The 15,778-nt window shown below is 44.4% G+C and overlaps 1 protein-coding gene across 3 annotated transcripts in view; it reads right to left on the minus strand.

Annotated features, from left to right (window-relative positions):
- Positions 1–282: 282 nt before the first annotated feature.
- Positions 283–15,778, minus strand: part of MINAR1 (membrane integral NOTCH2 associated receptor 1) — a 50,369-nt gene continuing 34,873 nt past the window's right edge. For all 3 annotated transcript variants that reach the window (XM_090148995.1, XM_090148996.1, XM_031587722.2), the window contains exons 2-4: positions 8,187–10,529; positions 6,461–6,715; positions 283–3,046 (exon numbers count right to left, since the gene is read on the minus strand). In XM_090148995.1, the coding sequence (XP_090005121.1) occupies positions 2,849–3,046; positions 6,461–6,715; positions 8,187–10,484 (2,751 nt within the window). In that variant the 5' untranslated portion in view covers positions 10,485–10,529 and the 3' untranslated portion in view covers positions 283–2,848. The remainder of the gene's footprint in view (positions 3,047–6,460; positions 6,716–8,186; positions 10,530–15,778) is intronic.

The following is a 15,778-nucleotide window of genomic DNA, read 5'->3' on the forward strand; positions in this document are numbered from 1 at the left end:
AAAGTCATTTGGGGACAGATTCTGTTCTTGCTCTTCTACACATATGATTTATGGAGCTGATTTCTGCAGCTCTCCTGTTTTAGGAAAAGTAAACAGGATTCGCCCCCAGAATACTATTTCTTTATTTTTATAATTCTTGCAGTTGCATTTTATCATGTGTAATATATCAAGTTTATAAGGCATAAATACGAAAAACAGTTCAATATGTTCATCATAATTTTAATTGAATAATACAATCTAAGACACTTTTTTTTTTTTTCAATCACACCGAGGATTACAATGTACCTATAGCTTTAATTTATTTTTCTTTTTAAATACAAAAGTCTATCATGTAGTATACAGCATATACGAGTTGATAACTGGTTCACAAGGTCGACCACAATATTCTCACAGGTTTCTATTGTAGGACCTCCCCTTGTTTTATACATTCTGCGCAGGGCTGAAGGGTCCCTCCTTCCTGGGCTGCTCTTCTCTGGCAGCAGCAGCCACCACTGCACCACCCTTACCTATTTTAAGCAAAGATGTGGAACTCAATGGGAAGACTTAGAATGCCCATTTTCCATAGGGGAAGCCTAGGGATGCCCATTTTCTATAAGGGAAGGCAAAGTGGTGGCTCCCAGAGGTATTTGTGGAGCATGGAGGTGGAGCCGGGCTCTGCCTTCCCCACTGCCCATGGGCTCCCAGCACTGCTGAGATGCTCCCAGACACTGCAAGAGCCAAATGGAGCTCAAATTAGGGATTTGTGCCAAACCATGTGCTGGCATGCTGCTTCAATGGGATGGTTTGCCTCTGTGCAATGGGAGGATGGGCAAAAGCGCTTCAGTAAATTAGGGGTACTTGGGATGCTGAGCTCTTAGGTTCATGACTCCATCTCCTCCCAAATCCTCAGGATATTTGATGTCCCTAATGCAAAAACTCCTTGATGCCAACAAATGACATTAGGACTTCCTGTCTCTACCTGGAACCAGTGAGATTTCTACATCTACAATCAACATAAATTGTGCATAAGGTAAAATGCAGAGCAATGGCCCTGCGGAGAGTATTCACATGTCTAAAATTAGACATCTTGCTGGCAGTTCTGAAACATCCCTGGGGGTTACTCTACCTGTCTATATTTAGTACATATGGAAGCTGAGCTCCTAAACATAGGTGCTCTGAATCACATGGTGATAGAAGGCCTTAGGGGAGCCCAAAATAGATGGTGTGAGTTATTCCCTGTCTACTGTGACTCCATCCTGCAGCACCTGGAAGGAAAGAGAAATCTTAGTATAGGAATGGGAAGAAAAAAAAACCACAGGATTGGGGTCAGGATTGCACCAGGAGGTGCAGGTTTTGGTGTAGGCTGTGCACCCCATCAACCCAGACAGGGATGGGCAGGGGATGCTCTCACAGCTACTACATGGCTGTGAAGGAGCCAAATTACCTTCTGTAAAAAGCATTCACTAAAAGTATCTCATTTCCCTTAGAAGACCAGCAAGATCACATTCATTCTTAAAAATACTTTTTTTTTTTAGATATTTTCTCCCATCTATTTGTGACAGAAGAGAAATACTGTCCAGGTATTTACTTACACACACCATGACAGGGAGTTTCTGTCATTGCTTGAGAATTCCTTTTAACCTGCTATGTGCATTTGGGATAAAGCATTAAATGGATGTTTCTCGTGGGGTTACAGACTTCTTGCTGCCCAGTAGAGTCAACCATCATTCTTAAGTACATTAGCACTAGGGAAGCAGAAGGGCTCCCTGCACTGAATGCATTAACAGCAAGTTTCCACAAGTGCTGAAAAACTGTGCCCTTAATATAAGTGCTCAGTAACCACCAGCCCTGCAATTTGAAGAGCAATCTGAACTGTATAGAAGGCTTGCAGGAAAAGAAGCTCCATTAGTACCCATTATGCCATGATTTATGTTATGGGCTTAAAATAGCAAAATTCTATTTAATCTACAGTCTAAAAAAAGGCACAAAGACTTTGTGACAAAATTATAACTGTTCAGATTACATTTGCAAGAACTTTAGCAGAGTGTTGCTTGGATTTGCCAGCTTTGCTTGCTGGCAGGAGTGAAATTGAGACAATTCCACTGTCTGCAGAGGTAAAGAATACCCTTTCGGCAAGGCATGTTTGCCAGCTCTATGCAAATGTTATTCAACAGAAGCAACTAAAACCTCTTTTGATTGCTTTAGAACATAATCTTTTTGGTCTGCAGCACATTGCACTTATCTAAGTACTCAGTGATGATAGTGGGTCTTAGGGCAAGACCAAATATAAAGAGCCCTTTTTAATCTGAACATAGGAATGAACTCTGTTCATGGCTACACAGTCTGCTTTCAATCAAATGATCATGAAATACATAAATACTATAAAATAAATACAATACATTCAGAGTTTTCTACATTGTAGAGAGCTTTAAGACGCTTGTAGCTCCCCGATGTAATGCATATAGAACATTCCCTTCTATACAGTGCTTCCTGCAGGTACTCACACCTCCACTGAATGCAACATAGCTCAGACAACCTCACCCTTCTTCTGGATTCTCATCAGTCTCTGGAAAACATGATATTGTCTCTTTAGGAAAAAAAATATTGCACTTCTAAAAATGCATAAAAATCGAACCGAGTTTCCATCAGCTTTGCCACACACGGACCATTATTTAAAATAATACTTCTCAAAAAACGTTTTTTATCTCATCATTTCATGTTTCATCTGCGTTTACAGCATTCTCCACCAGGATATCCTTAGAACATTCCTCCTTAGCAAATTCCTTTACAGTTTTGCCACCGGGTGTTTGGAACAGGGAATGAGCTATCCGAGATGCGCACAGCTGCAGTCACGGCTCTGCCTGTGGGTTCAGGATTTCATTGTGCAAATGGGAACTACAATGACCAGGATCACCGTGCAAGCGGCCGCTGCTATCAGGGCAGCTATCTTGCACACCTTCGCTCTTCTGAACTCGGCTTCTTTGCGCTTTAATAAGGAATCGTAGCCAGGAGTATAAATGTCTTCCATCCAGTATTCTAAGTTGTTCGGGTTTAAAGATTCTTGAGTCTAAAAATTAAAAGGAAACAGTTGTTAAGTGCCTGGGATCTGTCATCATTAAAGTAAGCAAAGCCAGAATGCCTCCAAGCTGCTGTCAGGATAAAGCGAGCTGTGGCTGCTCCGTACATCCCTCCAACTCCATTTCTCCCACTTCCATAAGACTGACGGAAGTGGCAACAAAATACTGCAGGAAATAAACTCCCTCGGTGGTATTACTCTGCTGCAAAATACCCAGCATACTTCTGATTTGCTGGAAACATCGTCATCTTGGGTGGCATTTAAACAAGATCTCTTTAATCTCCTTGGCAGCAGAGATGTCAGCAACTGGACTGTTACTGCTTTCTAAATTATTAAAGCCCAGCTGGTAGGAAGGGTTCCTCACACACACTCCTTACAACTGGCATTTTATGAAGCTAACCCTAACTTTGGACCATGGAACCATGGGATATCCCATGTTGTATGGGACCCATATGATCACTGAGTCCAATTTCTGGCTCCACACACGCCCGCTCAAGACACTGGGGGGTTTTTGAGTGTTTTATTTCTTATGGTTTTTTCTTCCTGTTTTTTTTTTTTTCTTCATTATGATTTTTGATTTCTTTGAGCTTTACACATTTCCACCTTGCTTGTGTTTTTTTTTTTTTCCTTCCATCCTTTCTCCAAGGGAAAAAGGGGAAAAATGGAAAACCCAAACAGCAGGCATTGTATTGTATTTAGTAGAAAAAAAGAAAGCAAAAGAGTGAAAAAGGAGAGAAAAAAATTCTTTTGAAAAATGACAACTTTTCCTCAAAGCTGTCTCCTGTGTCTGAGTATCCAAAAGGCCATTTCTTTAAAAAAATGAGGAAGATTTCCCATAGAAATCTCCCAGTGAGAATACTCTAACACACACATTTCTGTGCCATAATGGGCCCAATGCAAAGCTCACTGGACCCAGCACAAAGAAACTCCAGCAGACTTGAGAGGGATTTGGGTAAGCCTTTAATTGGCTCATTGAGATTTGTGGCCACGAGCTACTGGCTGAAACCTTCCTTTGCCTGAAAGCACTATTTGCTTTACGCAAAGAAGCATTCCAAGGCAGGATTCTATAGCCACCTCAGAAATAAACAATTAAGCAGCAGTTTCATGATCGTTTAAAGGAGATCTCTATGACAGCTGAAGCAGAGACCATCAGCTGAGCCTTCATGCTGCACCATTCATCCTGACAGTGCCTCGTTGTACACAAGACAAAGCATTGGGATCCCACCTGGACCCCATGCCTTTGACCCAAATGCAATTTTGCAATTTCTGCTTTAAAAGAAGATGAGGTGAAATTTTAAATGAGCAAACAACAGTATAAACAAAACCAAGGACAGCCATGCTATGCTTCAAGGGAATTATGCTTTCGGACCCCTCTGCATTGATATTGACCTTTTAACTACTTCAGAAGGAAGATGCATTATTAAAAAGGCCCATTACTGTTAATCAGCTTCCTTTCTCATTTCATTGCCAGACGTAGGAATGTTCATTAAAGCATAATGTATTTACTTTCAGTTCTAATAAAATTAATCACTGAGGAAAACCCACTCATCAGTCTGTGTCTGTTCTTTGAGTTTGTCAGTAAGCTCTATTATGAAGTCTAGACATGAGGTTTGTGGAGTAGATGCAATTCCTACAGTCCTTTTGGGGGGAGAGAATCAAACTCGTAAAGTTTTATCACCTTTATCCTAAAGATAAATGATGGCACTAAGCTGCTTTCTCTGGTTTGCTCACAGTCGTGCAGAGCTGCTTACATGGAAGAAAGCAGTCCTACAAGGACCAGATAGAGAACACTTCTCCCAGGGGAGTCGTGCTTCCAAATATCACCTCCCCAGTTGCCTCTGCTCAGCAGATAAGGACTGCTTTGCTGCAGAGGAACTGCTTGCAACCTCTTCCTACTATAGCACATGGGCTGCAATGACAAGGGAAGGAATTTGGTAAACCCTTTGATGCTTTTAAATCCCAGAGAGCAGCACACAGCTGAGGTCCCCGTGCTGCTCGGTTTCTCTCTGAGTGCATTTCAGCCACTGCAAGGAGCAAAGCTTGGTGAGGATAAGGGTGTTCGCGAGAGCTGAGCCTGAAAGTAAATATGCTGTGCCCAAATTGCTTCATGAGCATTTATGCAAGTTGCACTATAGCACTATGGGGGTGATTGCATGCACTGCTGATCAGCCCTGGGCTGTAGGTCAGTGTGCTCCAAACAAGTGCCAGCCCAGCAGCTAACCAAGGCAGCTTGCTCGGCTCTGGGGCATGCACATATCTGCAAGCAGCCCAGAATGCCTGAGGTCAGCACCAGTCCCCTGCTGGCTCTATGTGCTGCTATACAGAATCATAGAATAGTGTGAGTCGGAGGGGACCTTTAAAGGTCATCTGGTCCAAATCCCTTGCAATAAACAGGGACACCTAAGCTGATCAGATGCTCAGAGCCCCATCCAGCCTGACCCTTCTTATTGCTGTTTCAAATGTATTGTGATTTGGGAAAATTTAAATCCAAAATTGGGGTTGTCTTCCACTAACCAGCTCTGCTGTTTTTTCTTATTCTTTTTAAGCTATATAGCTATGCCTGCATTAACAAGTAGTACAACCTGGTAGGAGCAGATCAGCAGAAAAGCAGTAAAGACCCTGGATCTCCCCTTTTGACTTTGAAAGGAGGGAAGTGGCTCGGGACTACCTCTGGTTTGGCCCATTAGTGGTTGGGAGTGCATCATTTGCTCAGGGAACACAATAAGTAAATACAGAAGTTTAAAATGATCAAACTCAGTTGGCACTCTGCAGTACGGACCAAAATCAGGCAAGCAGGTACTATTGGGAGAATTACCACAAAGACACACATGCTTGCAAGCTGAACTAAAATGTGAACAAGGCACATCATTAACTGATCTGCTCCTCATGTGACTGTTGTTCCAACAGCCTCTTCAATGCCATAACAGTGCTGTGTTTCAGGAGTTACAGTATTGAATGTCTCCTACAAATATTTTGTTTCATGTTTCCAAAATGGAAAAAGCATTAACACAAATTCTCTGTGAACAATTCAGACAGAATGAGGATAAAAGAAAAAGCAACAGTGCCAGATTCTGCCCACTGCCTTGCTATGAGAGCAGGGAGCAGTTCATCTCTGCACCATGTTATCCCCATCTTCTCTGTTAGAGCTACAAATATTGTGCTGGCTTAGCAAACATTTCTCCATTACAGAATAAGAGGGAGCACCAACCCGGCAAGCATCATCGTTCAGCAATCAAACATCCACATTTTTCTTTGTTCTTAGCCAGGATGGATAGGGATCAGCCAGACTAGTGGCTCAACGCTAAATAGCTCCTTTCTGAGCTATCCAAATCCCTTCTTAAATGCACGTTCTAGTAATATCCAGTCACAAACAAGCCATTCACATCAAAAAAAAAAGGGACTCACTTGTAGATCCAATGCTGCAATTTTGCCTTTATCCCCTGAATTCCTCGTGTATTCTTCTATGGTCCACGACGGCTGGGCACGTTTCACTTCAGCCAGTTCTGTCAACCTCATGTCTGTGTAGAGCGGGTTGCTTTTCATGTGTGACTTGAGTGATGCAGGGTAAGGATGAGGACTAAAGACTTGTTCAATCAAGAAAGCATCTTTTGGCTGTTTGGGGAGTCTATGTGGCTGTGGGATTTCGTATTGCCTGTCTGCCTGCAATAGGGTTCAAAAGAATTTGAGAAAAGAAACAGGACTATGAGGGAGTTAAACACAGAGGACAGAGATATCCCTTTCAGACTCACCATAAGATATTGCTTAGGTCACAATAAGAGAAGTACCAGCAAGAACAAAGGCTTTGGCTGTCCTTAATCTGTTTGCCCACCCTCTTCTCACAACCAGATCAAAGAGGTATTTTACAGACTTGGCTCTCCACAGCACGAACACAAAGAAGATGCAAAGAGGAAATTCAGGTTTTGTACTGTTTGCAGGTTATAAAATTATTCTGAAAATAGCCCTGACATGCAGAAAATCCTGGCTGACCTGGTAAAGCTAAGAGCCCCATGCAAGCTTCCAGACTTGTGTTTCCAGATCAAATTTTGTTAGGAAGATGTCCCGGAGTACTCCCCCCTTGACACCATACCACCTGTTGAACCAATCCAACGTGATCCATACTCTACCACAGAAGTGAGGAAGGGACTTTCAAAGTCAGCATTTCATCCTGGCCAGATGAATGTACAGAAATGCTGTGAGTTGGGCTTACTAAGGGTAACCCTTTTCCCCTTCTGCAATCCGCTAATAACCCATGGTTTATGGTTTCTTGTTCATCCTTTTGGACTTGTCCCCATCAAACGTCACCCTCTCTTTCCTCGATCATTCTTTGCCCTCGATCCCCATCTTAAGGAGTCACAGCAAGGCCATCTTATGTTCTTGGTAGACAAAGGAGCTGTAGGATCCCCAGTGCCCTCTACCAGCCTCCACTTCCTTGAAACTGAAACAACTGCCCATGGAGTATGCAGCTGTAGCTGAGCAGCAACCCTAGCCCTGTGCAAGGACAGCCACAACAGGCATGTTATCTGTGAAGCAGTGGGTAGTGGTTGGGACAGATGGTCAGAGATCCTCTGACTGACCAAAACAAGACAGTGGAGGGTTTAAGACACTTGTAATGACTGTGATGGTCAGATAGGTAACTACAGTTTGCAGCTCGTGGTACACATACAAAGATTCTTTTCCTGAGTGATTTGAAACCATGAATATATTTTGTTGCCTTTTAAATGTGCTTCTGTGATAACAGCCATCACCATGCAGTTTCAAACCATCTTTTTAAACCAACCTCTGGAGAATTTCAGACCGTAACAATTTTCCTCATGCTCTTTTCATCAAGTTAATTACCTGGCCTCCTTACATGATGATGATGATGAACATCACCTTCTTTTGAAGACTTCACCCAAATTACTCCTCTCTCTTTTCAAGAGAGTGAAGTGCTTTTAGGAACAACTTGACCATATTGCAGCTGCTCAGCACAAAATATGTAGGTACAAAATCACTTAATTACGATAACAATAAGGATAGGAATAACATGGCAGGGCAAAGAACTGTCATACCCTGAGGCTCGTGGTGACTGTGGAAAACATTCATAACTAGATTATTTTTAAGTGTTTATTGTGGGAGTTAAGGTCGAAATTACCTCTTTAGATTTCCTGTGCCAGTCCTTGTTTTCTCCTCCATCTCTATCTTTCATTTCCTCTTCTGTGATGCCAACCTTGTTGGTATAAGTAATGGCTCTCCAGTCTCGAGGAGAGTTTGAAATGCTTGCTATTTTGGATTCAGTTGCACTATTTTCCTCTGTTAATGATCTTGATGACCTCCTAGTAAATAAACTTTTTTTTAAGGCTTTTACTCGAAGACTCTCACTGTTACTTCCACTGGCGTCTGAACAGCACCATTCAGGATTGTTCTCTAGTTTGCTGCCATGAGGAGTGCTGTGGCACTGAAATATCTGTGGGGAATTACTTTCATCTGACGCAGCATCGCTTGTCAACGAGTTGAGATCTATTTGTACGCTGACCTTCTCTGGCTGCTGAATTTTTTGATCCAACTTGCTTAATTTCCCCAGGACTTGGGAGATTTCTTCTCGGACGCCTGAGAGCGATTCAAGTTTCTTCTCTATTTCACCAATCCTCAAAACTAATTTGCAAACACTCGTTTTCAGTTCATCATCCACGTTACTGATATCTGCCCGGACCACTTTATCTAATTTGTTGCAGGCATTCCCATTGGAGATTTTAGTCAAGTTGTGCTCAGGTGAGCTGTCGCAGTCCGATTTATGCACCTGAGACAAGGAACCAGTGCTATTGTAGCACGAAGACTGCATCACTCCTGTGGACCCACTGATACTCATGTCATCCAAAAAGCGGAAAATGTCACTGATATCATCACTCACAATTTCAGAGTCATCATCTGAGTGCTTAAGAGAGTGCCGCTCTGCATACTTGGCTTGGCCAGTTGCACACAAATCCTTACATTTCTTATGGTCCAGGACCTGCTGCTCCGTTTGTGTTCCAACACTCATGGTTCTGTCAATACTTAAGATTTGAACAGAAGTACAGTTAATGCTTTTGTCCTTAAACTTTTTGACTGGCTCGTGCTTTTCCACATCTAGAATGGAAGGAATTTCCTTGGGTTTGTGTCCATTTTGTTTCACAGCGTAGTTTGTCTGCATGATGGGTTGCTGATCCTTCGGATTTAGGTAGGACTGGTGTCTGTCAGCTGAAGGGAAGTTTGGAGATGGGTTGTTTGAGCTCTGGTACCGTGGCTTCTCTTCTGACTGCTTTCTATTAAAAAATGATCGTTCAAAGTCAGGTACCTCCTCAGTATTTAAACTCCAGCTTTTAGCTGGCCAGGCAGTTTGTTTGGTTGGCTTTCCAGTCCACTTTTTGGTGTCCTGGGGCCCAAGAATAGTCGTTGGGCCAAAATATGTTGAAGCTTGAAGATCATCTAAGCTCTCGTGCTTCACTCGTCTTTTATCTGGTATAGGAGAATAAACTGGATTCAAGTACTGGCTGCTGTATGGCATTTCAAAGCTGTGGTTGAAAAAAGTCTGCTTAGAGCTTTCTTTTCTGTTCTGAGGCTCTCTGTGTCCATCTTCTGGCTTTTTGTTGGATGGTATTAAGTTGGGAGATATTGTAATCAGATTATGAAAATCTTCTTTGAATATATTTCTTTTCTGGACACACGACTGCATCACAAATGGCTCGTCGTTTGAAATGAAAGTTTCTTTCAGGCCTGTGCTTATAGGCAAAGAGTCCTGGTCTGAAATAGATTCATTTTCAATGTTCATGGGGAAGTACGTGCTCTGCATCTCACACGGTGGAGATGTGGCAATGGAATAGGATGCCAGAGCCTGCAGCCTGTCCAGAGAGGCAGCCCGGCCCTTCATCTCCTTGTTAACTCCCAGCAAGAAGTTGGGCTCTGATGAGGGAACAAACTGCTGGCAGTCTTTGCAGTCCATCTTCCTGCATTTCGAAGACCTTCTGACTGCAAAGCCCTGGCTGAAGTCCTGCTCACTCAGCTCACAGTTGGGCACACACTCTGCCATGTTGCAGATCTCTGTGTCAGACCTACATGACTCAAAGGACTCCTTCTTCTTCACTTTCTGCCTTGCAACTGGAAGTTTCTCCTTGGCCACTCCCCCGTTCATTTGTATGAGATTGAATATGGTTACTATATCTGCTGCCACCATGATTTTCTTTGATTGCTGATTGTTTACAGTGCATCGCATTTTGTCTTTGAATAAAGTTGCTGGGAAATTAGGATCCAGGCAAGCAGTGTAAAACAGCACGCTGCGGAGTTTGGCCAGCTGGGACAGATCAAACCTTGCACAGAGCGACTTGCAGAGATCCTGGTAAGAAACAGTATTCTGCTTTGTGTCCAGCTCCTCCAAGATCTTCACCAGGAAGAGTGAGGTTTCCTGGTTGGACTCCATAGCTTAAGCGTATTTTGTCGTTTAGCTGGAAACTGTGTTCCACTTCTACAGCAACACACAACAGCAAACAGAAAAGATTGTAAGTCACCCATAGATAATGCCCAGGACCTTGTAATTCAGCCACAGATGGGACCTGACTCTCTAGTCATGCAATCAAGGGATTGGTTTTATAACCCAGCCTCAAGTTTCCAACCTCCAAGGCTGTAATCCTAGCATCAATGAAGTCAATAATGCTTAAATGGAAGCAGGATTTCATCCAAGGAGGCTCATTTGTGTCAGTATCTGCCAAAATGAGCAAGTGAATAAACAGCAGAAGCTTTGCAGGGGCTGAACTCATGGCAGATGTACTGTGACAACCTGCTTGCTATTGGGCTTTCACAAATTGAGAGAAGAATAGAAAGAGTTAAAGAAAAAAAAATATCTCACAATCTTGAAACCAATCCAGCAGATGCTAGACGGCTGCCTGCCAATCAGGGAGCATCTGAAGGCTGAGAAATATCAAGGACAGAGCACATCCTCATCAGTGACGTGCTCCCAGAGAAACCTGGGCAATGCAGCTCCACTCACCAGCCTGAAGAGACAGGGCAGAGGTGGGAAAAAGAGGCTGCACGTTTCTGTGAATAACAGGAATAACTCAAGCAAGCACAGCTATTGTGAGCAATGTGTTGGGAAGGTTGTAAAACTGTGCTTTCAGAGTGGGAACCAACCTCTGGCTGTTATGGATCTGGAAAGGATGCTAGCAATTCACAGCACTAGGCAGGTCACAGTATGCTGCAATCTGCCAATTCCTATGCCTGGTTACTTGTTATTCTCACTCATAGGAATTACACAAATATTTCTCCTTCCCAAAAGCTATGGTATCTCCCCCAATTCATTCCCACCCTTAGATGTCCCTGAAAAAGAGCATCTCCATCCACACCAAGTGCAGAATATCAGTCTGAATGGCAAAGCACAGGTTAGGCTTGCAAGGTCCCTTACTACTCCTTTAAAAAGTCACGCCCCATCCAAAAACATCAGAATTCCTGAACATTGAGCAGAAACACTGAACTCCTCCCTCTGCTGTGGCCTTTCATCTTGACCTGATGTTACACTGCTGATCACTATCAGTGTCAGAAGCCAGCATACAGCAGCTTTCACAGCCAACACCACAGCAGCATCTTCCACAGGGAAAAAAAAAGAAAAGCAGTTTCCTGTAAGGAAATCTCCATGCAGATTTGCCTTTTTATTTCGGAAGCATCTTCCTGCTGCCTACGATCAGGAGCTGAGTAGCAGCAGTATGAACGTGGCCCTGTGATAGTAAACACCACACTCAGAAACCAATGGCTACAGGGATTTTCAGGCACCTCCGCTGCAAGCATGTTTGCTTTTAAAGCTCCCGTATTATGCACAGCAGCACAGCTCTTCTGCTAACTGACAGGAGAGCAAAAATGTTATACTGCTCAGCGCTCAGCTGCAGAAAGTAATGCTGAAAGCTGCAGGAGGATGGTTGTACCCTTTTCCTCTTTATCAACTGAATGTGCTTGTGCACAGCCTCTTTATCACCCTGCCTTTGCTTCTCTCTGACATGTCACCATTAGGAAATGAAGCATCCTAGCCAGGTCCAAGCTGCTCTAATCTGCCACAAAAGCCACCAAGTGCTCCCAGAATTAACTTGACATGTGGGGCCAGCAACCAGGGGACCAGCGCAGCAACTCAATTTTCAGCATGCTATAAGGCTGCCATTTGTGGAAATGGTGGCAATCTGCTGTTTTGCCACCTCAGAGCTGAACACAAGCAAAAACAAACATCTCCTCCCTTCTGAAGCTTCACAGCTTCTCACCAATTCCACACCTGGACATGCATTTTCACAGTCTGATGTACGCTTTGCTCTGCCTGCACCAATTTGCCAGAGCCCTGCTTTCTCCCCATTCACCCTCCTGCTAAAATACACAAGTAGTCATTTTGCAATAAAATACTTCTTAAGTCATTAACCCGTTTTCCCCCTATGTTTCCCAGCGCACCATCTTTTCTCTCTCATGCCAATGCAAAGAACCCAAGTAGAGTTTCTCAAAATTTTCTATTTTGCACAAAGCCATTCTTACAGTACTCTTCCCATCAGAGGTTTCAACTTCCAGCCAGGTAACTAAACTTCATGAATCCAGTATACAGAATCATAGAATCGTTAAGCTTGGAAAATACCACTAAGACCACCCAGCCCAACCATCAGTCCAGCCCCACCATGCCCACTGACCACATCCCTCAGTGCCACATCCCCATGGTTCTCGAACACCTCCATAGGCAGTGACTCCACCACTTCCCTGTGTAGCCTGTGCCAATGCCTCACCACCCTTTCTGAAAAGAAACTTCTCCAAACACCCAACCTGAACCTCCGCTGGCAACTTAATGGCAATTTAAAGCCATTATCCCTTGTCCTACAATTCAGATGCAGCCTGCTTTTCAAAGTGCTGAGTGTTGACATTTCAGTAGGGTTCAGAGGAAGCCCTACATAATTCCAGGTCTCATATTGCTTAGCTGGACCAGCACCAGCAAGGTGCTGGTAAGTCAGCTAATAGGGCAGCATGGGAACAAGGAGGTGACAGAGGATTTGAAACAAGGATCGCTGAGAGAACTGACCCTATAGAGGTGGGTATTTGCCCAATTTGCACAACTGAGGCTGAGCTCTGGGAGTTGGGAATGGAAAAGGCAGGTTGCAAAATTAGACACAGGCCATGAGGAGAAGCAAGTAGCTGGGAGCTGGAATCATTACCCCTTCACTCCTTGGCTGTTCACAAGCACCTCTCCAGTGGGGACATGGTCAGGTGTAAAAGGTTCATTGGGCTTCAGATTGGGCATGGAAGTGGGAGCACTCCTGTGTCAGAGCATCAGAAACTCTGCCAGTGGAACACACAACAGATTCATGCTGCGAGAATAAAATAAGATGCAATGCCCCAGAGGGACTATATATGATAGCCTCCAAATCTTGTTTCCAGGCAAACCTGGTGCCCAGGCTTTTAGTGGCACTATGGTCTCCTGTCTCTTGTTATGCCTGTGACAGAGGCAGCAGCCTCCTGGCAAGTCATCGTAGGAGCTGCCACATCCCCAGCACTGGGGCCATGTTCATTCATCACGTCTCAAAGCAGGACCAGAATAGACCTGGACATGGCACGTAAATGCAGAGCTCCAAAATAAGAACAGGAAGAACTTTCAGAGAGGGCACAGAGTCATGAACCAGTCAAAGGCAGCAAAGAGAATGAAAGCACCCACAGCAAGCATATCAGCACAGGGGGGTGCTCACATGGCCTCAATTCCATCCAAGTCCTCCTGCCCTGTCTTCATATTCAGCCCCCCCCAGACCAACTTTATCCTCCAGAGACACAAAGCTAACCGGACACAGGGACAGGATCCAGCTTATTTATCCTCAGCAAGACAGCCTCTGATCAAGTGAGCCACTTAACACTTCATCCTTAATGATTTTCTTCTATTAACTCCAGGAAAGTTACTTGGACTTAGCTTCCTCAGCCCCGACATCTGCAGCCCTAATAGCACAATTATATCACAGCATGGACTGTGCAGCATCATATTGCATGGGCTCTGGCTCTGACTGTGCACAGATGAGCTCCAGGCTCACCACAAATCAATGCCTTCTTGCCCTGCACCAAGAGCAGCAAGCGGAACTCTCATCTTACCACAAAGCTGCACGCAGCCTCTGGGGGCACAGACCAAGAGTACGGCAGCCTCCATCACAAGGACAATGTGCTGTTCTCCTTTTTGGTGACTCAACCCAGTGTTGGGGCATGACAGCTTCAGCCCAAACTCTGCCCCACTGCTTTGGGGCACACCAATCCCAGCATGGAACTCCAAGTCCCACCTCTGGCAGTAGAAAGGTGTCTTGCACAAGCCCAGATAGGAGCTGCTGGCAGTCCGTTTGTGTTATCCCCTTCCGTGATGCTCTCCCTCATTTCCTTCCCTGCTCTCAGTGCCTCTGACATTTGCTCTCCCTGTTTCCCAGCACTCACACATGGATGTGGTTACCAGAGTCATCATTTCCCTCTCCCTTTGGTTTGCTTTTGTTCTACCGCTGTTGTTGACTACCGGGCCACCCTATAGCACTATCACCTCAACCACAAATAGATGAAATCCTCACATCAATTCCCCCAGGAAGAGAGAGCTCCTTCAGTGTGGAAGAACATTAATACAGAGGCTGTAATATGCTGTTTTACTATTAGCTTCAGCTCATAAATCTTGCAGCCTGTCTTCTCTGCGCCAGATACAATAAAACAAGGCAGGCAGGGCGCACTGCATGAAACACAGAATGCATGGAGATGGGGCTCTGTTTTTGTTTTCTCTCACACTCACAAATACATCTCACTGCCCACACATTAAGAAATGCTGATGGACGAGCACCCTGAGCTCTGTTTTCTTTCCACCCGATGGAAGAAAAGTCCCTTCCCACATGCCTTATTCCTCACCCTGCCTCCTGCTCCTTAAAAAGAAAACTCAAAAGTGCACTTCAGAGCCCTGTCCGTGCAATAGGAATGGAAAAGCCCTCTCAAGCAGCTCTGGCTCACGCAGTGTTGGAGAGACCATACCCCCAGGGTGGAGGAGCTGTGCTGGCTCTGTGCCGTGCTGCTTTGCTGGGGTTTTAATTCACCCCTCTGGAGCCAGAGGGAAGGAATGGCTGCAGACAGGCATCCCGGAGAGGCTCGTTCACTGGCACTGTTCTGCACAGGAACAAAACACACTTAGCATTCTCATGGGCATTGCCAATGACCCCATCCAGGTTCACCTGGGGTGGGCTGACAATGGGAAAAGTTGCTGTTTTCTGGCACTGTTTGAGCAAGCCCTATGAAAGCACATTGTGCTAACACAGCTCCCAGCAGAGACCATGCTGTAAAGAGACTCTGCACTTCAGCTCCCCGATAAAATCCAGCAGCCTTCAAAGACTTCCAGGGCACCAGCTGATGGGGAACTTGTGGGTAAAGACAGCGTGTCCCCACAGCAGGGTTTGCCATAGGTTTTTCTCACACAATAACATCAGGCTTATTATTTGTATTGTTTGGTTATGTAACACAGGTTAAAATTTCTGTATGGTCTGGCAAAGTGCAAACAATCAGTCTAAAACCGTGCAATAAATTACTTGAATTATTACTGCATCATATGCTCCTAGTTATTCTTTGCCAACTATTGTCCAACAAGCACACACAATCACTGTCCTGCCAATGCATTATATCAGAGCAAACCCAAATTAAATTTTTTCCCCAAAAATTTCTGCACAGTGAAACAAACACCACTGCAAACGCTGCCAGACACATACC

The sequence above is a fragment of the Phasianus colchicus genome, chromosome 12 (assembly GCF_987193195.1).
Source record: "Phasianus colchicus chromosome 12, bPhaCol1.hap1.1, whole genome shotgun sequence".
In the NCBI taxonomy this organism is placed as follows: domain Eukaryota; kingdom Metazoa; phylum Chordata; class Aves; order Galliformes; family Phasianidae; genus Phasianus; species Phasianus colchicus.